This window comes from Erinaceus europaeus, chromosome 11 (genome assembly GCF_950295315.1).
Source record: "Erinaceus europaeus chromosome 11, mEriEur2.1, whole genome shotgun sequence".
NCBI lineage: Eukaryota > Metazoa > Chordata > Mammalia > Eulipotyphla > Erinaceidae > Erinaceus > Erinaceus europaeus.
In genome coordinates, this window is record NC_080172.1 from 97,874,010 (window position 1) to 97,891,064 (window position 17,055).

The 17,055-nt window shown below is 37.3% G+C and overlaps 1 protein-coding gene across 7 annotated transcripts in view; it reads right to left on the minus strand.

Moving 5' to 3' along the window:
- Positions 1 to 17,055, minus strand: part of ZZZ3 (zinc finger ZZ-type containing 3) — an 86,290-nt gene that overhangs the window by 28,315 nt on the left and 40,920 nt on the right. For 6 of the 7 annotated variants that reach the window (XM_016193000.2, XM_060202207.1, XM_060202206.1 and 3 more), the window contains one exon: positions 14,757 to 16,297. The exons of the other annotated variant lie outside the window; for it this stretch is intronic. In XM_016193000.2, the coding sequence (XP_016048486.2) occupies positions 14,757 to 16,246 (1,490 nt within the window). In that variant the 5' untranslated portion in view covers positions 16,247 to 16,297. The remainder of the gene's footprint in view (positions 1 to 14,756; positions 16,298 to 17,055) is intronic. 7 annotated transcript variants of the gene reach the window in all.

Below are 17,055 nucleotides of genomic sequence, written 5' to 3' on the forward strand. Positions count from 1 at the left end.
CACATTCTGAAAACAATTTTCTTAACATCTCTCTGCTTTAGATAAGTTACTTAAGTTCTTAAAGTTTTTGGCCTAGTTTTCTAGCATGCAGATATTAGTAAAATATTTTTTGAATGAACAAATGATTGTATAGATGTTCTATGTAGTCAGTAAGGTTGAGAGAAAATAAAAAGTATATTTGAGGGGCTAGTAAGAAAACTCACTTAGGAGAATGTCTGTTTTCCCTTATACACCAACCAGGGTCAAGCCTGACTCCCACCAACTGCACTGGAGAAAGCTTTAGTGCCTTGGTTATCCTTTCCTCTATCACTCTTTCTCTCTGTGTCAGAAACAATCAGTCCAAAGCAATGAAGCCCCAGCAACAACAAAAAGTATACTGAATCTTTAAGAAATCAGCAAAGTCATAGAAATCTGAAATGTTAAACAATCCAGCTTTGAGGTCCATAGTCATGACAGCACTGCAATGTTGACATTCTTTGTCAAAATACTTCCTTTCCTGACTAAAACATCTTTATATTGTTCTTAAGTGCATAGCTAAGCACTGATGAAATATTTATTAAGGCAGAAATGGTTCACAACAAAGGGTAAAAGTCCTCTCAAGCAAGAGAAAACAGCTAAGAACCGTGAACAAGCAAGTGGTATAATAAGTCTAAATTCACTTTCGCTGAATCTCCTTTTTGCTTTGAGGAGTAGGCAGTGTACAAAGCCCGCCTATGCTATTTTTATCAGACAGACTTACCCACGATCAATCTTAGGATGCTGGTAATGACCTGAGTATCATTGCTTGTATATAACCTTCCCTTTCTACAATACTCCTATCATATCTCACCTTCAAAGCTCCTACCCCACTAGTTAACCACTGATTTATCATTTCTTATAACATGATCGGCTCCTGTTTCAAACAGGAGCTGAAAACCTCTGTATCATCAATATAAAAACAATTAAGAGATCATTGTTGCTTTTACAGTAAACGTTTACCAAACCACTGTGGACAATACTGCACAAAGCAGAACTGAGTTACAGAAAAAGGAAAGGAGGTTTGAAAACTGCTGCAGTCAGTTACTGAAACCGGGATGAAAAGTCACTTTTAGAAAAATAGTGAATTTTATCAATTTTTACTATGCATAAATTATTTAGAAGACTTTAATACCAATAGAGGGAAGGCAAATCAAAACTTTTCAACTCCCATTTTTCTTCTCTATAACCAAAATAAAACAATTATGAGTTGGACAGATAAACACTGGCAAAAGATTTAAGGTTCAGAATAAATTAAAATGTTAAGAAAATAGTGAATTACAGTCTTTTATTCCACCTAATTTGACTTAATAGTTCCTACACTACTCAAAAATACTACTAGCAGATTACCTGTATATCCATCCCTATACACAGAGAAGGAATCATAATAAAGTGAGGAGACACACACACACACACACCCAGCAAGACAAACAACTCTTATTTTCAGTCCCACCCACTTGGCCAACTCATCTCTAAAATAAAATGGAAACTGATTCAGGCAAGATTCTTTCATTGATAAATAAGAGAAAATGGCCCTATATTAAAGACTTTAGCAATTACCAAGATAGACCAGGCATGTTACTTAGGTATAACAGGCAAGAGAAAGAGAGAGAGAGAAAAAGAGAAAGAGAGAGAGACCCCAATCAACCAACCTGACTGATCTGAAGTGAGGGTCCATCGTACTAGTCTATTTTTAGTATGTTTGAAATTCTCCAGCAAAAAGTAAAAAGAGTATTCCAACTTGAGGGCAAATTAATAGGGGGAAATAAATCATTTTACCTGTCCTGATCTGGTCAGAAAATACTACTATATTCAGCTTTCCTCTGAGATACAAAGATAGTATATGCTAGACTTTGTTGGATTTCACATGTAATAACTATCTGAACAATAAATTTATAAGACAGGTATGAATATCTTTACAGAAAATTACTTTGCCAAGATATACATCAAACATTTAAAGGGTACGTATAATGTGAGAATGATCAAACTGTCTCAGATATTAAAATCTCCAAAAGAGCATTGTAACTATGCAAAAACAGGAAATCAACTTGCCTTTTTAGGACATAAAAGGCCAACGCACAAAGTAATTTGTGCTAACTGTACAACCTGAAGGAAAACTTTCTGTTAAAGCCAACTAAGTGTGGTAGGGTAGGAGGTAATAGCCATAGGTGTTCATACAGATATTTACAAAGGAAATTCAAGCATCAAAATACCTGGAACTCTTCAATTCTTGTAAAATATGCTGCTTTCACTTTTGCCTCACTATACCAAGTAAAAGAACAGAATGACTTTGAAACTATACCTTTATATAAATGCAAGTATAGGCAGAGCTTTCCTATAAAGAAAACTATATTAATTCCATCAAACTTATTTATTTCTAAAACTAAATCCAATACTAAGAGCAACAAGCTTACCTGTGGCAAAAATTATTGATTTTATTTGTATTTCATATCTTCACTGTAAGATATAGCTTTTGGGTTACAGGATTATCAGCTAAAACAAACTCAAGCCTCTAAGTCATTTTCACTACATTCATCATCCAAGTCCTTGAGTTCGCTATTCACTTCTATGAATACACAATTTATGTTAAAGAGAAAAAATAACCTAATGTTATTGTCCAATTTCTAGGAAGCAATATTATGTATGATAGAGAAGCAGAAAATTATTTTAATTTCAATTGAACAATTTTTCAAAAACATATTTCTATTTCTAATATAAAAATTAATTTGAGGGTTGTAACCCTTTGTAAAAAGTTAACAATAAAGTCGATTTTGAAATTCAGAGTGAAAGACAGTCTGCCCCCCCCCCCCAACAACTGGCTTCATTTTTCAAACTGTCATTACAAACAAAAAAATACAAAGTTGATCTAAATAAAGGATCTAAGCCTATGGTCTGTCTATTTTTACATATAAAGTATTATTAAAAACAGACTTCTCTGTTTACATACTGTCTATGGCTGCTTTCAAGTTAGGACAAAGCACAGTGGTTGTAATGCAGATTACATAAGCCTTGAAGCACAAAATATTTACTCCACAGCCTTTTAAGAAAAGAGTACATGGAGTCAGGAGATGAGTCAGAAGACTAAACAAGCACAATTCCCAGTACCACATGGGAGCACCATGGACAGCACCATCAGATCTCCATGCTGTGCCCGCCCCTCTCCCCCAACACCATACAGAATTGGGAAGCTGGGCCATGGAGGTAACTCCTTGGTACTGCATGGGCACAATGCCCTCCCCTTCTGGCACCACATGAAAAGAAAAAGCTTATGAAGTCCTACCCTAGACTCAAGGATACAGAGATATGACAACTAAATATAATACATAATTTTAATTGGATTTCAAAATGGTAAAGGACATTTCTGGGATAATTCTACTCAGCAGTTTCATGTGCTCAAGGCCTTTGTTTTATCCATCAGATTTGTATTAAAGCACACATACACAACTGAAAAGCAAAGAAGCTATTGATTATAATTTGCTACTGTGAAAGAACAACTTGATTGTCCTCTGAACATTCTGATTAAACACAATTAAAAAAAACTAGAGAGAAAGAGCATTTAACTAATTTAAATATACTGTAAGAAAGGGATAAAGAAAAAAATTGCCATCAGATGAGTCAATCAATATATGTGTGGATACACACATCTATGCACTAGAAGGAAACAAGTCTCCAAACTGTGTGTGTGTGTGTGTGTGTGTGTACGATTACATTTTGAACACAACAAAAACTACATGAAGTTGACTGTTCCTCAAATATAAATCAGGCCATTTTAAACAAAAGAAAATTTCACTCTACAATTTGCCAGTTTAAAACAATTTGGGAGAGAAAAATGCCTTAATTTCCTCTACCTACACCATCATTTAAATCAAGTTGATATTTCTACTTTTTGCCAACTACTGAGTTCGTGCGTGAGACATAAACAAGTTTGTGCACAAATTACTCTTATTGGAATAGAATACACATATTAAAGATTACCAGGTGCAACAAAAGTGTTGTGCTTCCTCTCTATGATGGGTTTAAAACACAGAAGACTACGTAAGAGCTACAGATTCAGTAACTCACAAATGTTCTCCTATTCACCTGCTGTGAAAATAAAGGATGATTATAAAGGCTTTAATGATATTCTGAACAGAGATAGAAACTAGCATGTCAGTTTTTTTTTTCATCTTCCCAGATAGAAAGATCAATCTTCTATCAAAAAAAAAAAACAACTTTAAAATTCTGAATTAACAAATAAAGAGAAACCTATATACCTGCTTATTTCAAAGCCTAGAATATTAGACTCTGGGTGTTAGGCAAGGCACAAACTGAATCAAACAGAACACAAAACTGCTTTAACCCTAAGGGCAGGTACTAAAACACAAGTCTGAGTTCCATTTTCCACACGACCAAGAAACAGAAGACAAAGACGTATTTATTTATTTATTTACTTATTTATTTATTTATTTATTTATGCCTCCAGAGTTATGACTGGGGCTCAGTGCCTGTGCTGCTCCCAGAGGCCATTTTCCCCATTTTTGTTATTGTTGTTATAGCTGTTGTTAGATAGGACAGAGAGAAATCAAGAGAGGAGGGAAAGACAAAGAGGGGGAGAGAAAGACAGACATCTGCAGACCTGCTTCACTGCTTGTGAAGCCACCCCCTGCAGGTAGGGAGCCTGGGGCTCAAACGAGGATCCTTGTGCCTGTCCTTGCGTTTTGCGCCATGTGTGTTTAACTCGCTGCGCTACCGCCCGCCCCCCTAAAGATATTCTTAACAGAAGATTTTGTCCCATTAAGTTATAACTCTATTCTAAATCCCCAGCTCACAGAATAGCTGTATTAGGACAGAGGGAAAAGTAGAAATGTCAACCACAAAATGTTCAGTGCCATAAGTGGCCTATGAGAGGACAAGTGAGGCAAGTCCTATGGGGACACTTTTTTTCCTTCCCTAATTATTACTACCAGGGTTGCTGAAGGGGCCTGACAGCTAACCTATGAATCCACTGTTCTAGCTGGCCATTTTTTCTTTTTTTCTATTTGATAAGACAAAAAATAGTACGAGGATAGGGGGAGAGAGGGGATATGGGGAGAGACGCCTGCAGACCTGCTTCATCGCTCATTAAGAGTCCCCCTACTGGTGGAAGAGTGGGGACTCAAACCTGGGTCCTTGCACACCAGGCGTGTCACACTGCCCAGCCCACAACACTCGTTTCCTACAAGGTGATACTATCAGAAACAGAAAAGGGAAGGGCACTGCTAACCACATAGACTGGAAAACATTTCATGAAGCTGAGGAACCTACAGTTTGTGGGATACAGCACCAAAGACAGAAACAAAATGGAAAGGTGAAAAGGTGTGGCGGTTCCCTAGGGGTGTGGTTGAATCTGAAAGTGCATGTGTGAAGCATGGGATTCTACAAGACCAAGCAAAGAGCATCAAATACACAAAGCAATTACTAATGCTTTCATGAGGCTGAAAGCCTTTCGGATTTCAGAGTTAAAAACTTTTTTCCCTCTGAATATTTATTTGACAGGACTGAGAAAAACTGAGAGGGAAGGGGAGATAGAAAAGGGAGAAAGACATCTGCAGCACTATTTCGCCACTAGTGAAGCTTCTTTCTTGCAGGTGGAGACCAGGGGCTTGAATCTGGGTCCGTGCACACTATATATAATGTATGTTCCCAACCAGGTGGGCCACCATGCAGCCCCTTAAAACCTTTTACCAATGGAAACAACAGAAAGGTCATTCCATCAACAAAGGCCATGCCATCAACTAGACCCAGAATATAGGTTACTCTGAGCTTCTCCCTAGAGGTGAAGAATAGATTGTTAATACAAATTCAAACTCATTATCAAGCAAACTAGCTACTTATCAAAATAAATAACATTTTTGAAAAAGAACAAGATTCAGACCCTCAATCCAAACAAAGTATGTCTTGCAAAGATTACTTGCTGTGAAAATTAGGACTGCATATACTACAGAGAATTTAAGTACTGAGAGTATTCTAAACAACTTAGTTTCCTCTAACCACTTCACAAATGTCTCTATATTGGAATCAAAGAAGGCACGGCATGGTGGTGCATCCAGTAAAGTGAACATAGTACAAAGCACAAGGTCCCACGAAAGGATCCAGGCTCCAGCCCCTGCTCTCCACCTGCAAGGAGTCCTTCACGAGTGGTTAAGCAGGTTTGTAGGCGTCTTTCTCTCCCTATCTTCCCTCCCCCTCTCAAATGGCCACTAGGAGGATTCCCAGTGACAGCAATAACCCTGGAGGCAAAAAAAAAAAAATGAATGAATGAATAAATAAGAGACAAATTGTACCTTACCCTAACGGTGTAGAAGGAATAGTGGTATGGCGGAGAAATAGTTCACCCGATTACACATTGTACCATACCTGAAGTACTTACTGGGTTCAAGACTCAGCACCACATGGGAGCATCATGGCACAAAAGAAAGCTCCACAGATGGTGATGCAGTGCTGTGGTCTCCTTCCTATTAATGGGAACAACAAAAAAAATCAGCCCTGGAGTAGTAGAATTGTGTGTGTGAGGCCCCAGTGCCAAAATAAATCAATAGATAGTAATAGAAGAAAATACTGCAGTCAGGAGGTGGAACATCTAATTGAGTGCACATATTCCAGTGTGCTAGTTCAAGTCTCCAGTCCCCCACCTGTAACAAGTGTCACAAGTGAAGCAGTACTACAGATGTCTCCTTCTCTTTCCCTCTCTATCTCCCCTTTACTTCTCAATTTCTCTCTTTATGTGAGAGGAGAGAGGAGTGGGGAGGGGAAGGAGGAGAGGGGACGAGGGTAGGGTTAAACAGAGCCTGCTGAAAATACAGATATTAATACAAAGTACAAAAATAAATCCAAAATAAATTAATTATTTTTAAAATAAAGTAGAAAGTTGGGCAGGGTAGATAGCATAATGGTTATGCAAAGAGACTCATAAGCCTGAGGCTCCAAGGTCCCAGGTTTAATCCCCTGCACCACCATAAAGCAGAGCTGAGCAGTGCTCTGGTTTTAAAAAAAAAAAAAAAGTCAAATAGACATATTTTCATTTACTATACATTGTACCTATATATACACTAGTCATTACAGAAATAGTATGCATGGTATAGTCTGAGTAGTACGCAACAATTTTGAGCTGACTACAAAATATTGAAATTAATTCTGTTACCAGAGGCTGTTTCAATTAGTCTCAAATAGTTATTTCAGATGATTTTTGTTGCTATGTATTTATTGCCATATAAAAAAGAAACAACTACTGCTCTTCTATTCAGAATTAGGTATCTGGGAGTCGGGCTGTAGCGCAGCGGGTTAAGCGCACGTGGCGCAAAGCACAAGGACCGGCATAAGGATCCCGGTTCGAACCCCGGCTCCCCACCTGCAGGGGAGTCGCTTCACAGGTGGTGAAGCAGGTCTGCAGGTGTCTATCTTTCTCTCCTCTTCTCTGTCTTCCCCTCCTCTCTCCATTTCTCTCTGTCCTATCCAACAACGACAACAACAATAATAGCTACAACAATAAAACAACAAGGGCAACAAAAGGGAATAAATAAAATAAATATTAAAAAAAAGAAAAGAATTAGGTATCTGGACACTTAAAATCACAGTTTCCAAACCAAAAAACAAGCAAATAAAAAACAGAACTGAAACAAAAGTCCCTGTGCTAATGCTTACGTATGCTCACAAAGAGCAAAGAACTTCAGAGCATCACTCAAAAATTATGACATTTAAATAAACTTTGTTATTCTGATTCCCAAGTTTAAAGAAAACCAAAAAGTACCAATCACCAGAGTAAAGTTGTTGGAAAGCATCATGACAGCATAAGTGACTAATGAATACCACCACAAAGATAAAATTACAAGAAGCCACAGAATTTACAGTCAAATTACAAGAACACAGAAAGCAGAGTTGGCAAAGTAGCTCACTGGGATGGGGGCTGCTTTGTCATGTGTGCGAGCGACCCCGGTCCGAGTGGGGCCCCCACTGCACTTACTTAATGAAATTCCAATGCTGGACTCCTTTATTACTCCTCTGCCTCTATCTTTAAAAAAAAAGGAAGAAGGGATGGTGGCACAGTGATAAAGCTTTGGATTCTCAAGCATGAGGTCCCGAGTTCGATCCCTGGCAGCACATGTGCCAGAGTGATATCTGGTTCTTTCTCTTCCCATCTTTCTCATAAATAAATAAAATCTTTAAAAAAAAAAAAAAAAAAGCAGAGAAGCTCAAATTATTTAACGTAGGTGAAAACAGACCTATGCTGCTGGCAGTGAAAAAAAAAGTATCTCCACACAACTGCTGACAAAGATGATTCTAAATCAAGAAGAAAATGTTAAATTAACCTTGGGTATAAGCACACTTGAACTACAGTAGACTTTTAGAAAGCTTTCATACTGACTGAAATAGTTTGTTAGTACTAGAAAGAAAAAAAAAAAAATTAGCTACATATTTTGACCAGGCAATAGCTTATTTCATGTACAAAAACTTTATATATGACAATTAATCTCCTCTCAACAATCTTTTGGCCTAACATTGGAGCCAGCCTATTTCAGACTTTTAATAAATTGAAAAGGTATGCCAAGTAAGTCTTTCCTAGTAATTTCTGACTTGAAATGTAGTCTGATTCCCAACCAAAGTATTTTTGCATGTTATCCAAATCCTCTATTTAAAGTAACACTGCAGATAGAAGTTTAGACCTCAGCTGTACATGGCAATGATTCTTCAGTTAGAAAATTTCTTTAAAACAATGAACATGGAAAAAAAAATGGGGGGAAGTAGGTAGCATAATGGTTATACAGACTCTCATGCCTGAAGCTCCAAAGTCCTAGGTTCAATCCCCCACACCACCACAAGCCAGGTGAGCAATGATCTGGTAAACAAAATAAAATAATGAGCTTGTGATCCAGTTTAAAAAAAATGAACATGAAAATATTTCACTCAGTAAATAGTTAAGATTACTCACCTATAATGTTGATTCTGACACACAAAATCAGATAATCATGACTATAATTACAGAGTTCAAACTTGGGTTCACAATTTTTGAAAAGTAAATACCCAAGATGTACTCTATCAAAGTTCTCAACACATAAACCTGAAAGTCCATGAAATAAGTCTTTATTCAATGAAGTAATCAAGAGCAGTGCAGACTACAAATTATAATATAAAAGTTCTAATCCCACTTCTACCAGATATTTAGATGATACTTTAAATAACCTAAAAGCCTTATTTCTGAATCAGAACATGGGAAGTCTATAGTAATATGTAGGTTATCTACTTTTGAATCATTATACATATTACATGAAGACCTAGATAATTTACTCTGCAAATATGAAACACATTACAAGGAAAGTTATTTGACTAGGGCTATTTTAACTCTAGTACTTTCTAAGCAAAATCCATCCTAGTCCTGGAATTTTCTGTTCCCTTGAAAGGATTTACTTTGACAAACAGCAGAAAGTCTTACAGAAAGCGAATATACTAGAACTGATACTTTCTTTATCCAGTTTCTGGGACTAAGATACCAAAAGACTCATCAGAAGCATGGTACAATAAAAAGATGTCTAGTATTTCAGAGAACCAAGTATAAAACTAGTTATTGTAAATATTCTTAAATATGGAATAAAAATAAGATTCTTACCTGAAGAATGCACAAGTATACTCTTAGATAAGCAATAACTATCTAATATTTTACTTTCAGTATCTAGAGAAATTAACTGGTATGAACATCAGTAATACTATCAATGAGGGTTTTTTTTTTGTTTTTTTAAGACTTCAAGGACCCAGAGACCCTAAATCTGACTTTCATCATCCTATTTGTTCATGAAAGGTTATCAGGTCCTTAAGTGAAGTTATGCAAAGTTCTTTAAATGCGATTTTTCTTGAAATATAAACATATATACTAATACAACTCAGAATTCAGAGGTAGTTGGCCAAGTCACATTTTGATTTGAAATTTTATTTTCCAGTTATTGCCACTGTGTAATGAATAATGCTTTTAACATTAAAACGAAAGTCCTCACATCTTCCATGCCTGCTCTCCCTACAGCCAGGCCTTGAAGGCTTAAATCAGTTTCAGTACTTTAGGTTCAAAACTAGACAAGAGTAAATTCCAAAACAGAAAGGTCGACATATATATAGCCAGGTACATGATTTCAGTCACTCTAGCTACTTAGAAAAATTAATAATAAATAAATAAATAAATGTTACCTAACACTTCAACAGAATCTATCAACTTTGAGTATCAGGGAGATTTGAGATAAAGTATATAGTTTTTAATTTTCCTTCTTCAAATCTTTGAGAAGGCACAGCTAACCAAAAAAAAAAAAAAAAAATCATAGGTAGAATCTGATCAGAAGAAAAAGATAGTCTTTTAAGTTGTTGGCTTATAGTCAACTTTCCCATTTGAAAAATAAACACACATACACACAATGTAGGCTTATAATGCTAGAGAAAAGGGATGTCATCGAGAGAGGAAATGAAAAGTATCCATGATGTAATGTATACAGGTTAGTTTCTCTGGCATATGGTCTAGTTACCATGAGTCAGGTCTAAGGCCAGGACGCTATACACAATGCTTTTCTTTTCCTTTTATTGTTTTATTGTGGAAATAATGATTTACAAGGCAGTTGTTCTCATGGGACAATTTAAACATTTACAGGTGATTGGGTGACCTTACATATGATACTCATGCAAAGGACAGGTTATAGACTAAATACTAGAAAACAGCTGATTAAACAATCAGTGTTAATTTAGAAAAAGAATCATCACTGAAATAAAAAAAACTTGAGTCCTCTTGACTCCAGTAAAGAACTATGTTATGCTCAGTGTTTTCCATTAATAAGCTATTTTTATCAAGAAGGACTCATTCTCCACTGACATACTTATATATAGACTAGCCAATAGTGCCCATTTCAGAAGCTATCCAGACGACTTCTCCAGCATGAAAGAAGAGGTAAAATGTTTGCTGAGGGTCGGCTATATAGCTCACTTGGGCAGTGTGCTGTTTTGCATGTATGCGACCCAGGTTCAAGGCTGATCCCCAACATACTGAAGGAAGCTTGGTGCTGTAGTCTCTTTTACTATCTCCGCCACTCTATTAAAAATTATATATATTGGGGCCAGGCAGTGGCGCACCTGGTTAAGTGCACACATTACAGTACACAAGGATCCAGGTTCAAGCCCCTGGTCCCCACCTGCATGGGGAAAGCTTCATGAGTGGTGAAGCAGTGTTGCAGGTATCTCTCTGTCTCTCTCCCTCTCTTCTCAATTTCTCAGTCTCCATCCAATAATAAATAAGTAAATAAAACAAAAAAGTTTTAAGATATATATATATATATCATAATACCTTATTTTTTCTTCATTATCGCCAAGGTTATCACTGGGGCTCCGTGCCTACCTAGTTCCACTGCTCCTACAGTCTTTACCCCTCCCCCTAGTAGACAGTGGAAGACGGAGGCAGAGAGACTGCAGCACTGCTCACGAGATTTTCTCCAGGTGCTCCCATATGACAGCTGAGGATCTGAACCTGAGTTGTTCTGACACATGGTAAAATATGTGTTCCACCAAGTGAAAACTATTTCCCAGAACTTCATGATATATTTTTAATGACAACATCTTAGGTTTAAAATAAAAAGTCAATTATTACATCCTACCATCTCTTAGCTCTAAGCATAAAAATAACAGGAATAAAAGCTTCATTGGAAGAGATTACTTCTGACAGGGCCACACATTTCAACAATTTTCATTAGATTATCACTAACAATACCAATCAATCAAGATGCTCACTTTTATTCTTATTATCATAACTTGCCTCCAGTGGTAGGAAAATGTTATGTCAGGGAGATATCTCAGTGGTAGAATACAGGATTTATTGGGCGGGGTAGATAGCATAATGGTTATGCAAAGAGACTCTCCTACCTGAATGTCCCAGGCTCAATCCCCCGCACCACCATAAGACAGAGCTGCTCTGGTTAAAAAAAGGAAGAGAGGAGGGGAGGAGAGGGGTACTGGACTTATATGCATGAGGTCCTTGATTCTACGCCCTGCAGGTCTATCTTGGCATGGGGGGACAGTATAATAATGATGCAACAAAACTTTCCTGCCTAGACTTCAAAGTCCCAGGTTCAATTCCCAGCACCACCATTAGCCAGTGTTCTAGTCTCTCATTAGAATTAATTAATTTTCTTCAAGTGAAACAAGGAGTGGTTTCCATTTTTGTCCAAAGTAACCCAGTAAGGCATCCCTTGGAGAATACTATCTTAATAAAGCAACTGCCATCCAAATTCCAAATGACTATATCCTACAGAGACAAGACACTATATTGTTCTTATTCTCAATGGCTTGAATTATGGAACTATTCAGAGATATCTGTTCTAAAAAGACATCACCTTTTGGAATCATCAGTAGGAGAGACCGTACCCAAAAAAAGGTAACAATGATTTATGAGAAAGTATTTCTATCATCAGTAATAACCAGCTAAGTCTTGAGAGCACTTCTTTGGCCAAAGAACCAATAAAAATCAAAGAATAGTTTTAATAGGCAGTCATTTGTTACAATGAACATCTCTTATGTTTTTCTATTTCTAAGACACATGCAATATTCTTGTATCTGAAGACATAATTCTACCCCTAAAAACTGGTAACATTAACAGTAAACCTAATTTATTTCAAATTAAAAGCCTCACTTCTTTTTGTTGTTAATTTCTTATTATCCCTATTTATTTATTTATTGGACAGAGACAGCCAGAAATAGAGAGGAAAAGGGAGACAGAGAGGGAGAGACAGAGAGGCAACCTGCAGCACTGCTTCACCATTCTTGAAGCTTTCCTCCTGCAGATGGGGACTGGGGGCTTGAACCCAGGTCCCTGTGCATTATAACATGTGCATTCAACCAGATGCACCACCACCCAGCCCCAGTCCTCAATTCTGAAATATTCTTCCATATCAAATTGACCTCAAACATTTCAAATTCAAGAAAGTGCTGCTAAGTTTTATAAAATAAATTAATAAAAGGCTCTGATAAAAATGACCTCACTGCTAAGCTCAGTATTAAAATACAGGCCCAGGAGGTTGAACAGCAGATAAAGCATTGAACCGTCTGTCATACAGGAAGCCCTGAGTTTAGCCCCCAGTCAGGTGTGCAAGGGCGCGATGGTCTAGTTCTCTCTCCTCCCCTCACTCACATACATAGGTACATAAAACAGAGAAAATATTCAGAGGAGACCTGTGTTAAGAAGCCAATGTGTTTGAAAAAAAAAAAAAAAAAAAGAAGCCAATGTGTCATATGCAAATCTGAACCATAAATGGCAAAAAAAAAAAATTGTTTCCCAATCAAAATGATAGTTTAATCTGACACATAACAGACTCTGGCAATTGTCACAATGAAAACATTACAAAGGTTCTTTGATCAGTACTTGTACATAGCCATTATAATCTGACTGTGAGGGTAGGGGTGAAAAAATAACCTCACTGTAATAGTAATCCAAAACTACAGCACAGGAGTAAAGGTGATTAATATGGGGATATATATACACACATATAATATGTGCGTATATATTTGTCTTTACTATTGTTGCCTATTTATGATCAGCACTATCTATTAACAGTTCCTTTCGAAATTACTAAGCCAGTTCCAATTCAATTGCTACTAAGCAGAATGTCAAAGAAAATCTAAGCTAAGGTATGAAAAATGTAAACAATGAAGTCTTCCGTTTTCTTTTACAGTAAAGACTGAGGTGGGGCCAGGCTTATACACATGGCACTCTTCAAGTGAACTATTTTGCCAGCTGAAGAACTGGAAAAAGAATATATACATATGCCATAGGGTTATCATAGGTTATTGCTGTGACTCCACTGCTCACAGCAATCTTCCCCTCCCCGTTGTTTCCTTTCTTGCTTTTTTTCCCTCATCAATTTAAACAGACAGGGAAAGAGACACCTGCAACACTGCTCCACCACTCATGAAGCCCCATCCCATAAATGACGGTGGGGGCTGAGGCTTAACACTGGGTCCTCGCACATGGTAATGTGTACGCTTTATCAGGTGTGCCACCATTATACCCTCACTGAAAATATTTCAAAAATATAGTCTCCTCTAATCCAGAATTCTGAACAAACTGTCTCAAATGCCCATGTAAACTATACAGCACTTTTATTAATATGCTAATTAGAATATGTAGCTAGTTAGCACAGTAATAAGACTAATACCAACTACTCCAAATCAGAACAGTCAAAGATGATGTATTGGGAGCCTGGAGACAGTTCGCCCATTAAAGCAACACTCTGCCATGCAAGGACCACATTAGAACACCATGCACAACAGGATGTCTCACAACCAATGGAGTGGTACTACTATGGCGTCTCTTTTTCTCTCTTTTTGACTCTCCTGTTTCTGTGATTGAAAAGAAAGGGAGAAAAGAGGGAGGGACGTAGCCTACTTGAAACAGGATTGAGTGGGTGCAAATTCTTTCTATAAGGTATAGATACTTCATGAAGTCCTATTAATGTAAGTCCTATTAATTAATGTGATACCTAATGATATTCCCATTTATAGATTAAAAAGACTGAGTAAGCAGAGTTCTACATTTTTCTGCTTTTTGGATTTCAAGTGCAGAGAAAATTATTATAATAAACTCAAATTTTCAGTTAAAAAGTATCAATTTAAACTATAAATAAAATGCTATAAATAGACATTGATGAAAAGATACAAACGTGGGGAATAATAAACAAAGCAGAATTCATGGTTACCATATTTACACATACTCTTTGTTGTGTTTCAGTGCCACATGATCTGATTCAAAGTAATAAACATCAGGATCATCATCTTCCTCTTCTGTAATGTGCAGATTGGCACTCTCTTTGGCAGGTGGCAAATGTCCAACATTGAGTCTCGCCTCTGTGGATGGCTTATTTAGTCCTTCAATCCCATAATTTTCAGAGTCACAACATACTCTCTTTTCATTCTGAGAAATCTCATCAGGATCTGTGACAGACTCACTCACATTATCACTAACCACTGCGCTTGTTTCATTGGAACTAAGATTATTCTCCTCTAGTTGTCCATTTTCTCTGCAAGGAGAACTGTGTTTACTAGGACTACCTCTGGTGGGGGGTGCCCTTCGTGGTGAAATTCTCAGAGTATATCGATGTTCTTGAGGTTCTGATAAAGACATTGTTTGAGCTGAAGTACAGTCTAGAACAGATGATAGTTCTGTTTCTCCAGAAACCGGCATGCTGTTAAGACATGTGTCCAAAGAGTCACTGGTGTTTTCATTACACTGCTCTTTTGAGGCGCTATCTCCCACCACATCTACTTCCTCCTCAGAATCCCTTACAGAGGACTGACTTTCAGAGAAGTGGCCTGCAGCTGGTGCAGTAGCCAGCTGATTAGCATGTTCCACAGGAAGGCAGGCAGTTACTGCTTTGTGGTCCTCCAATTTGACCTGCACTTCTGAATTTGTGCAAGGCACGTTATGGTCTACATAACCGTCTTCCTTCCTACTATCAAGGAACTTTGATGTGTGAGTGTCTGAATCCCCATTTTCAGCTACTGATTTTTCCTGCAACACACAGGAGCCAGTGCTATTTTGTTTAGTGTTCCCATCAGGCTGACAGTCATCACAGTTTACAACAGGTGAGTCACCATTGACAGTCAAGTAGCCTGTGATTTCTTCAACCACAGCAGAATTAAGTGACTCTTCCTCACTGATATTCACCTTTTTAATTTCCCTTTTCTCACAATCATCCAGTATAAGACATCGACAAGCTCGTTTAGTCCCTTGAATATCTGCATCATTGTCCACTACTGAACTCCTCTGTTCTACTGACTCCTTGTTCGATTTTATAGGTGAATCTTCTTCCGAACTGTTTGGTGCTTCAGATCTAAGACAACGCTTAATTCTTTTTAAAACTGGAGAAACAGGTTCAGTTTGCCTTCTCTCACAATTTTCAATAGCCTGCCTTTCTAGGTTATCTTTTTCAGAAGAAGAAAGTCCTCTTTTCCTAGGGCTTACCCATGATTCTCGAGTACTCTGCTGTTTTAAATCAGTAGTTCTTCCATTATTACTTCCTTTGTGAATTTGCACAGGCTCTGGTCTCTTCTTTGGTGATCTAGATCGTACTTGAGAATGAGAAGAGATTTCTTCAGGGTGAGCAATGCTACGATTCCTTAAAGTTCTACCACAAAAAGATTCATCCAAGCCGTTTAACCCCACTGTTGATCTTGTAACGCGAGTAGATCGGGAAGCAGCCATACTATGGCAAGTCCCTACAATACGGTCATCATGATCCACTCATTGGGAAACCTTCAAAAATGTAAACAAAATAATGAGAAAAAGGTAATAGTTAATATACCTAAAGCAAAAAGATATGTTTTAATCCAAGTAGTCAATATTAATCGATTACATATAATTTCTTAACACTTTGAAAGATATTAATAACTGGCTAACAACTATATGGCACATAGCATTCACTTTACACACATTAACTAACTTAACGTCTGATAACAAATCTGACAGGTGCAGTCAGCAGATAGCAATACACCAGACTTTCATGCCCAAGACTCTAGAGGTCTCTTACTCAATTTCTGGACCGCTATAATGCCAGCAGTGTTCTGAATGGTAAGTCTCTCTCTTCCTCTGTCTCTTCCTTTCATGAAAATGGAATACATGTTATTATCATGTCTACAAATGAGGAAGTTGAGACATACAGAACTAGTAATGGAGTTAGTAATGCAGTTAGTAATGGATTAAAGTTTCTAAAAACAGTGCTCTTAACTATACCTGACTCAGATATAGATCTAAGTGTCCCCCCAACAAAACAAAAAAAACAAAAAAAAAGAAAACTCCCAAAGGCAGGATTTCATCTTGGTTATTAAAATAATCTTGGATGTATATGACAGCTGTCACAGAAAGTATCCAAATTATTTCTCAGGTTTGCCCAAAACAGTTCTGGGGAAAAAAAGGGGGGGGGTCTTTTTTCATCGTTCAGCAACTATACAGTGGCATCCAAAAATTCTGGATGCAGTAGAATTTGTTTAAACAGATGAGTACAAATCACAGTC